This window comes from Poecilia latipinna, unplaced genomic scaffold (assembly GCF_001443285.1).
Source record: "Poecilia latipinna isolate Pla-1442-1.1 unplaced genomic scaffold, P_latipinna-1.0 Scaffold1256, whole genome shotgun sequence".
NCBI classification, from domain to species: domain Eukaryota; kingdom Metazoa; phylum Chordata; class Actinopteri; order Cyprinodontiformes; family Poeciliidae; genus Poecilia; species Poecilia latipinna.
Window position 1 is genome coordinate 23,040 of NW_015113872.1, and position 9,754 is coordinate 32,793.

The following is a 9,754-nucleotide window of genomic DNA, read 5'->3' on the forward strand; positions in this document are numbered from 1 at the left end:
ATGCCCCCGGAAAGACAGAAACAGGAAGCTGGATGCTGATTTCTGGTTGCTGGTTGCTGGTTTCTGGTTGCTGGTTGCTGGCTGCTGGCTGCTGGCTGCTGGTTGCTGGCTGCTGGATGCTGGCTACTGGTTGCTGGTTGCTGGCTGCTGGTTGCTGGTTGCACGCCTCCGCCGTTCGCTGCGACCCTCCAGGGTTTAACATGTCATAACTGGGTTTGTCTCCCAGTTAGCCAAGCTGAACTCAGGAAATGTGATTGTGTTGAAATGGAGGCAGAACCGGGCAGATGGGTTTCGTCTCTGTCTGTATTTTTACCGCTTGACGAGTACAGTGACCCGTGCAGCCGTCTCTCAGAGGCTGGAGGTGTTGAGTGGGTAACACGTTGTGAGGATGTGTTTGTCTCTCTGCAGAGTGATCTGTGGTCGCTCGGCATCACAGCCATAGAGATGGCAGAGGGAGCTCCACGTAAGTGAGATTACACTCCCATCAGCTGCACAGTTTGTCTCCAATAATTCACTCCTAAAGATACTAATTTTACATTTTCACTTTTCATTTTTCATTCATCAAATCTTACCTTTTCTCTTTACTTTTCTATTTCACTTTGTTTCCTTTCCTTATCATTCTTTCCCTCCCATCTTTTATGTTTCTTTCCTTGCCATCATTTCTTTTCTTTTACTTAAATACTTTATTTTTAATGCCTCATAATCATATCTGTTTCTGTCTGTGCATTTTTTCTCTTTCCTTTTCTTATTTGTGTTGTCATTTCCTGTTTCCTTTCCTTTCCTCCTTCTCTCTTCCTCTCCTCTCTCCTTGCCTCCTTTCCTCCTCAGCTCTGTGCGACATGCATCCGATGAGAGCGCTCTTCCTCATCCCCAGAAACCCGGCGCCGAGGCTCAAGTCAAAGAAGTGGTAAGTCTCTTAAAAGCGTTGCAGAATTTGAACTTTCCTCGCGGATCCTGAACTGGGTCGGTTCTGCAGGTCCAAGAAGTTCCAGTCGTTCATCGAGAGCTGCCTGGTGAAGAGCCACAGCCAGCGGCCGAGCACCGAGCAGCTGCTGAAGCACCCCTACATCCGAGACCTGCCCAACGAGCGCCAGGTCCGCATCCAGCTGAAGGACCACATCGACCGGACCAAGAAGAGGCGGGGCGAGAGAGGTGAGGCTCTGATCGACCCGCCACGACCCACTTTGACCCGCCACGACCCACTTTGACCCACCGCGACCCACCACGATGCACCACGACCCGTCACGACCTGCAGAGCCTCCAACGCTAACATGTCGGTTTCCTCACAGATGAGACGGAGTATGAGTACAGCGGGAGCGAGGAAGAGGATGAGGAGCGGGACATCGGAGAGCCCAGGTAGGAACGAAGTCTGGATCTGATGCAGAAAAACATGGCACCTTTCCTCAGATTACAGCCAAGAACTAGATTAAACCAGGGCGTTACAAAGTTAAGATGTTAGCAACGTTAGCCTAGCTAGCATAACTTACTGCACACAGCCGTCTCTGGGAGTGTGAATAATGTAAATAATCATCTTTAAATGGCCAGTATTATGTGGTTTTGGTTAAAATCCCCATTTCCAATCAGAAAGAAGCTGCAGACTGATGATCTCCTTCATTTGGCTCAGACACTGAGAAAAATGGGAAACAAAGTATTCATGAATGTTTATGACTGTTGTCATGAAGTGTCATTCTGTAAATACTGATACTTTTAATGCGAAGTTGGCATTTTTAATGAATTTTTAATGGACTTTTAGTTCAACATTCCAGTAAAAGTGTCATTAACAGTCAGACATTCATGAAGACTCCACGTTTTTGACAGAATCATGTCAGTTTAATTCACAACCCTTCAAATAAAGTGTTACTGAAACATGAGTTGCTTTTTTGTGACACCCTCAGAAAAACATTGCACGTTTTTTGGATGGACTGATTAAATAACTGATTAAAATAGAAACTCAGGGATCAACTGATCTAAAAACACAAACAACAGAAGTCAGTGAAAACTGAACTCCGATTGAATCCAGCAGTCAGTTTGACTGTCGGATTCAGACGCGATTAATGCAGGAAAAATCAGGCGGTAAAGTTCGCACACCATCACTAACAATAGTATAGTATTTTTTCACAGGTTTTCAGACAGTACAGTGTTTTTGGGATTGTGAATTGGTTGCCACAGAGACGATGTTTTCACGTGGTGGTTTCAGCTCCATCATCAACATTCCCGGAGAGTCGACTCTGAGGCGGGACTTCCTGCGCCTCCAGCTGGCCAATAAGGAGCGGTCGGAGCTGATCCGGCGCCAGCAGCTGGAGCAGCAGCAGAACGAGGAGCACAAGCGCCAACTACTGGCTGAGAGGCAGAAACGCATCGAGGAGCAGAAGGAGCAGCGGCGGCGGCTAGAGGAGGTAGCTTCTCGTTTTTAAAGTCACAATCCGGCTAATAATAGATGTTCCACATAAAAGACTCATAATCCTAACAAGACAAATGAGCCCAATTACAGGTCGCCTGCTGCTATTGTAATTTGTGGGAAGCCGCCTCAGATGTTGGAGAAAGCACACCTGTGTTGTTGGTGGCTCAGCGAATCAGAATGCCTCAGAGACAAACACACAGCTGACCCTGTGAAAACGTTCCCACCCACAGCAGCAGCGCCGGGAGCGGGAGCTGAGGAAGCAGCAGGAGCGGGACCAGAGGAGGCGCTACGAGGAGATGGAGCAGCTCCGGCGGGAGGAGGAGAGGAGGCACGCCGAGAGAGAGCAGGTAGGAGCACACCTAGATGAGAAACCTGAGGAAAAACAGGTCCAAGGCACAAAGATTAGGATTATAATCCACTAAGAGCTGCAAGAAACAGCAGCTCTTAACATTGTGCTGTAGAAAAAAGGTGAAGCACTGGTTAACTTAAATAAGTTTTATAATAAATTTATTTTTCACTGATTAACAGTCTTACAAAAAATTAGAATTAGATCAGAATCTAAATGACTTAATTTTCAGTGCTTAGAAAAATAAAACTTAAAGGAGTTAAAGAAACTGTTAGTAAAATGTAGCTAGATTTTTAAAATTAAGAAGTCATAACAATATAAAAATAATGACACAATGTTACCAGAAGAAAGTCATAAAATGACCAGAAAATCAATAGCAGTTGGTCTGCTGAGGCAGTAGCATTAGCATTTTAGCATTAGCATTTTAGCATTAGCATTTGCATCAGAGTATTACCTTTAGTGTTAAGATTCAAATAATATTGTTAGCATACCTTGAATAATGGTGATGGCTTTATTGTTAGCATACTAGTAATGAAATAACAATGATGAGGGCATTGGTACTACAATGCTAAAAACAGAATTAGCATTTTTACTATTAGCAATTACTGTTAACATTAGGACTCTAATATTGTTAGTGTGCTCTGGCCATTATTGGTGTAGTCTTTTTGATAGCATTAGCATGCTAATGTGAACAGCAGGATGCTAATATTATTGTTGGTATTGCAAAGGTAATATTAGCATCAGCATTAGAATATTAATAGCATGAGGATTCAACTATTAGTGTTAGCATGCTTTGAACAGTAGTAAAATGCCAATGATTGTGTTATTGTTAGCATGCTAACTGTGAGATAAGGATGCTAGCTTTGAGATAAGGATGCTAGCTATGAGATAAGGATGCTAGCATGCTAACTGTGAGATAAGGATACTAGCTATGAGATAAGGATACTAGCTGTGAGATAAGGATGCTAGCTATGAGACAAGGATGCTAGCATGCTAACTGTGAGATAAGGATACTAGCTATGAGATAAGGATGCTAGTATCTCTGGTATTTGAACAGTAAAACCAGCATTATTGATTTTAATAACATTGTGTAACAGAGGTTGGATGTTTTCCTGACAGTTTCTGTCACAAAGTGTTAAACCCAACATGTAACCCCTAACATTCAGTGGATGTTATAACCAATCCTGACTCTAACGATGCTGGAAATTGTTATTGAAGATGTTGCTGAGTCCATTTGTTAAATAACGAGTCTGATTGAGATTCAGACTGCTGTGAACTGCTGTGAGAGGAGAAGGGAACGGAGCTTTTCTGCAGCTATGCGTCATTAACATTCACTATTTCAGATAATAACATCTTCTTCTCAAAGCTGATTTCAGCTTGACTGTTTTATTATGAGCATGCTGCTCTGTTCTCTAATTACAGCGCCCTGCTGCTTCGCTCATTTTATTTTTCATCTGTTTCTGAATAACTCTCTAATTTAACACTCCTTTATAAATCTACTTTTGTCTGCCCTCCTTCTTTCTATTTTTCCCCTCCACTATTTCCTGCTCTGCTGATGTCACTGGTTGCCTGGGGCTCTGATTGGCTGCTGTCCCGCCTGGTCGCTCTCTGATTGGCCGCGCCCGCTGCGTGCTCTGCGCTCTGATTGGCTAGGAGTATATCCGTAGACAGCTGGAGGAGGAGCAGAGGCAGCTGGAGATCCTGCAGCAGCAGCTCCTGCAGGAGCAAGCCTTACTGCTGGTAACACAACATCCAGACACACACGGCTGGTTCTGAGGCCCGACCCGCCAGCACCGGTTCTGCTGTTCAGTTCTGGTGCTGTAACCTGCAGGAAGGGACATTCAGAGCGGTGGAGGCCAAACTTAGTGCCCTGGGGCCAAAACTGGTCAAATTCATTCAATAAAACTGCAAAAATGATAATTCTTCTACCTGCTCATCAATAAACCAATATTTAATTAAACCTGTAAATCATTAAAGATCCAAAACATACAGAGGGATTTGTATTTGTATAAAAAAGAAAAGCAGACTACTTATATTTTCCATTTTGCTCAAAGTGACTGTGTTTGTGGGCCGAATGAAATCATTTCAAGGGCCACAAATGGCCCCCGACCCACATTTGGACACCCCTGCTCTGCAGTTCTGAACTCGTCCTAATATAAATAAATCTGAAGTGTCACATATGACTCAGTAAGTAATAACCTGTAAAACTATAACAGGATTAATTACTGACATATTTTATGAACAGGAAGTGAATCCAAACGGTTTTCCTTGAATCTCCAGTTTTGTTTAACAATAAACACTTTTGAATCCGTCACAAGCTTCTGGTTTATTTCTGACTGGATATTTAATCGCTCTAGTTGGTAGAACTGGTGAAGTTAATTTAAATTGGTTGGTTTTACTGATAACAGAAATTATTTAAAGTTTAATAACGTCACATCTAAAGGTCATTACTCCAGAAGCTAAATGTTCGCCTGCTTTGTTCATTCATATTGGATTTTGACCACTTTTAACTTTGAAAGAAATTCACAGTAATTCTCCTTTATTTTAAAATCAAACAGCCCCACAGCATTTAGCTGCCACCACCGTGCTTCAGTGTTGGTATAATGTTCTTAGGTCTGAAAGTGTCACCTTGGCTAACATTCGGCCCAGTAATGATTATTTTAATCTCCAGATTAGAGTTGATTCTTTATGTGCAACTAAATCATATCTGATTGTTTCCAAAGCAATCTGAACCGTCACGTCGCATTTTATCCAATTTTTACGTCATTTAAAAAAGACGAGCGTCAGACCAGAGACATTAAATCCAGACGTAAATAATACCTGAAACTAGCTGTTAGCTTTCCTTTTGTTAGCTTCCTTTGTCTTGTAATGATTTGGTTACAATAATATCTGAATAACTTCAGATTAATCCATTATTGATGTCATAAACAGAGCGCTGCTGTGTGACGTCAGCGTTTACACAGAAGTCCGATCGCGGTCGCATTTAATTAAAAAATTTAATTAAAAAATATTATTTAAAATTGTAAAATATGCTAGATGTAAGAATAATTCTAAAAATGTACAGAATATTGAAAAAACAAACACTTTGACTGTTTGGGGCGTTTTCTGTGAATTCATTTCAGTAAAACCTGCCAAACGTGACGCTAAGCTAAACACCAAACGTCTTTTCAAGCTGATCAGATCCTCCAGGACTTCAGGATTTTCTGATTCATGCATCTATATTAGAAATATTTAATATGTTAGCTTTGGTATAATGATAAATAGGATGTTGAGGCAGCAGTGGAGTGGAAGTAACAAATACTCCCACCTGCATGTGGGAGTTAGCATCACATCATTTTTATGAGAAATTTGCAATAAATGCAGAAAAAAGTGAGAATCTGTTGATTGTTTTTGTGAATTTCTGCAAGTAAACTGGAGGGACTGATTGATGTAATGTGGTTCACAGACTGAAACTGTTTAGATTTGGTTTATAAAATAATAAGAGCACAACAGTTAACCTGTTTAAGATAATAAAAAGCAACACCTCCTGTCGCCTCTTTCCGTCTGCAGGAGTACAAGAGGAAGCAGATCGAGGAGCAGCGGCAGGCGGAGCGGCTGCAGCGGCAGCTGCAGCAGGAGCGCGCCTACCTGGTGTCGCTGCAGCAGCAGCAGCAGGAGCCGCCGCGGCCGCCGCAGGACAAGAAGCAGCTGTACCACTACAAGGACCAGGCGCCGGGCAGCAACGACAAGCCGGCCTGGGCCAAAGAGGTAACCTGCAGGGGGCCGGGGGGCCGCTGGGGGGCCATCAGGGCCTGGAGCCCTTCACTCTGAGGCCAGGACAGAAAACAGGGGCGTCCTGTGAAACTATATTTGGAGATGACTTGATCAGCTTAGAGAAGAATATTTGAAATATTTAATGTTTTAATGAGAAACAACCTTAAAAAACGGCTTCATGTTCCTGTGACTTGACTTTCCTCCTGTGATTCAGCGTTTCTGTTTTCCAGCAGTTTGTTGAGTAGACAAAGAGAAGAGCTGGAAACATTTAAATTGTTTTTAATCCACAGCTCCAGAGGAACCTGGACTCAGTTTTTGGTTGATTTTCTTCCCTTCAGGCGGTAACAGTGACGAACCAAACGCTTCTTTATTCCTTTATTTTCCTCTTTACAGATGAATTTAAAGAGCTCCAGTCTGCTTGGTGGGAAACTCCAATAAACATGTTTCTCTGCAGATCAAACACTTAGAAAGTGGCATTTTGAATTAGCAGAGGGATGAATGAAGCAAAACTCCTCAGCTTTATTTGGATTTGGTTCCGTTCGATGTGACAGACTTTAACTGATTCCTGATTCACTATAAAGAGAGAAAAACAGATTCTTTCCATCTTCTATCTTCTTTCCTTTGAAGGAAGAAAACAGAAAGAAGGAATTTTCCTAAGAACTTTGTTTTGACCAAATCTAAGAAAACAACATTTTGATTTGTTGAAGAAGTGATTGTTTTTAAAATGTTTGTGGAATATATTGAACAACTGACTTTATAAATGGATTTTCCAGCAGAATGATAAAATTAAAAAGTGAATTTAACTAAAATGTTTCAGGAACGTCGGCCTTTTCAATATCGGAAAGTTTTCTTTGTTTCCATGTTTTAATTAAAATAAGGCTGAATGGATGAATTTCAGGTAAAAACAGTTAAACTCTGATTTCCGCCTCAGCAGTGGACGCCCTGGGTTTTAAAGTCACCCCTGACCTTTGACCCCAGTGCCTTCCTGTAAACTGGCTGCCCTCCAGGTGATGCGCCGCGCTCAGAGCAACTCGCCTCGCATCCCGCCCAAGAAGTACCACTCCTTCAGGGAGACGCGGGACGTCAACATGGACAACCTGCTGCTGTTGCCGGGTTACCGGCCGCCCAGGCCCCGCCCCCCGTCCTATCCGGCCCACGTCAGCCCGTCCAGGGACCACCTGAACCAGCCCAGGATCCGGATCACCTGCCTGCCCGAGCCGGAGCCAGCCATGCGGCGCCAGAGTCCCGGCAGGAGCCCCGTGAGGCAGCCGGACTCCCGGGGTCGGAGCCCCGCCCGCCGGGTCAGTCTGGAGCCGAACAGAACCGTCCACTGGTCCTGACGGGCCCCATCGGACCCTATCGGACCCTAACCCCATTAACCGCCTCGTTTCTCTAACCAGGTCTACTCACATCCTCTAACTCTGGCCGCTGTGGCTCACATGGTGATTTTTGTAACTTAAAAACTTCTGGATTCTCTGTCTGACTTTTCCTCAGCAAAACCTCGGATCTTCGGTAATCTCTTCGTTCAGGGTGGTTTCAAAGGGACCTATTATGCAAAATGCACATTTTGAACGTTTTTAGTCTTTAATTTAAGTTTCTGCTGCTCCTAAAAACGACAAAAGACCTTAAAAAACCAACCAGCTGTTTTCGGCAGTAGGTTCATATTTTTTGGTGTTTTTAAAATGAGCCGTTTCAAAAAGTCCCAGAAGCGTCACATTCCACTGTGCCGTTACCTAGCAACCCCAGCGGAACTCTGCCGTTACCTAGCAACCCCAGAGTAACTCTGCTGTTATCTAGCAACGCAAGCTGAACTCTGTTTGGTCAGCTGGTTTTACTGCTGTCTGCGCTGTACAATGGCTGCTGGAGAAAAACAGTGTTTTGTTGTTGACTCACCATCCAGAAACCACTTGCTGGATTCTTGATGGTTGTGCAGGAGGCTCCATTTCTGTTTTTCAAAGCTGTATGTTTGCATAATTGCCCACCTGTTTTCAGTCTTTTTAACATGAGAGTGTAAACGTTGAGTTGGGGGCGCGGCCAGCAGCAGAGACCGTTAAGCAGCTCATTCTGACAGGAGATCAGGACTAAAATCTCATTATCTAAGAATGATTTTGAGGGAAAAAATGTGCTGACATGTTTTGTATCGACCACAGACCGATCCTAACTGGTTCAACGAAGCATAATAGGTCACCTTTAAGGATGTTTTGGTGAAGAATATGGGATTTGTTCAGTCTTTGGGTGACTGCAGTGATTCGTCTCCATTCATGGACATAAAACTAAATGTTTATTAGTTTATAAATTGGTCCAACGTCCTTCAAAGCACCAGAAGTCAGATTAAGACTGAAAACATTTTATTTCCTCCTCAAACCTTCTAACCTTCTTTTTTTTTCTGCTCACTGGATTCTTCATCTTCCACTAAAATGGGCCTAAAGGTGTTTTAATGCATGATGTTTGTTTTAATGTCTAACAGTAACTAACTTCTGCAGCTGATCTCAGTTTTCCTCCTTCAGGGTTCTTCCTCCACTCCAGGGTTCTCTCTGTGTGATGTCTGTTTGTTTAGGTGCTGTCTGTCCATAAAGCAGACAGCTTAGGGAGGATGAACCTCTAAATGGAGGCGACAGCATGTGAAAACCCCATTTAGGGCAGATCTGCAGGCCTGCCCCCTGGTGGCTGTTGCTGGACAGATGTAGGGCATCTGCAGCTATTTTCAGCTGGTCTCAGTGTAGGAAGGTCTACCCTCATCACTGCCTCACAGGGAGGGAAACTTTCCACAGAAACTGAGCTCAGTTTAGGAGGAAGTTTATTTATTTATGCTGGAAAACAATCTGGCCTCCAAACTGATTCAGTTTTCACACCTAGAAAGTGAAAGACATTCATATTCTTCATGTTTTTTATATGAATAAACTCATAAACTAGCTGAGAAAATAAGAGGTAAACCTAGTAAAACATGCTAAGCTAACGCCGGCTGAGAGCGGGCGGACATGTTGGCGTGACGCTGAGTGACGGCGGTCTGCTGTTCGTCAGGTGGAGGAGCTTTATAAGATGAACAGACAGGATTCTCCTGCGTTGCAGCATAAAGTCTCCAACCGGATCTCCGACCCGGCCCTGCCCCCCCGATCCGAGTCCTTCAGCAGCGGAGGGATCCAGCAGGCCAGGACGCCGCCCATGCACCGCTCCGTAGAGCCACAGGTCAGAGGTCACAGGACACTTTAACTGGATGGATGGATGGATGGATGGATGGATGGATGGATGGATGG

The 9,754-nt window shown here is 43.7% G+C and overlaps 1 protein-coding gene across 1 annotated transcript in view; it reads left to right on the forward strand.

Annotated features, from left to right (window-relative positions):
- tnikb (TRAF2 and NCK interacting kinase b) overlaps positions 1-9,754 on the forward strand; it is a gene marked incomplete at its 5' end in the record, with an annotated part of 54,948 nt that overhangs the window by 21,463 nt on the left and 23,731 nt on the right. The window contains 10 exons of the mRNA XM_015054513.1: positions 409-463; positions 829-907; positions 977-1,152; positions 1,290-1,356; positions 2,198-2,396; positions 2,632-2,748; positions 4,401-4,487; positions 6,297-6,494; positions 7,508-7,801; positions 9,522-9,686. Of these exons, the coding sequence (XP_014909999.1) occupies positions 409-463; positions 829-907; positions 977-1,152; positions 1,290-1,356; positions 2,198-2,396; positions 2,632-2,748; positions 4,401-4,487; positions 6,297-6,494; positions 7,508-7,801; positions 9,522-9,686 (1,437 nt within the window). The remainder of the gene's footprint in view (positions 1-408; positions 464-828; positions 908-976; positions 1,153-1,289; positions 1,357-2,197; positions 2,397-2,631; positions 2,749-4,400; positions 4,488-6,296; positions 6,495-7,507; positions 7,802-9,521; positions 9,687-9,754) is intronic.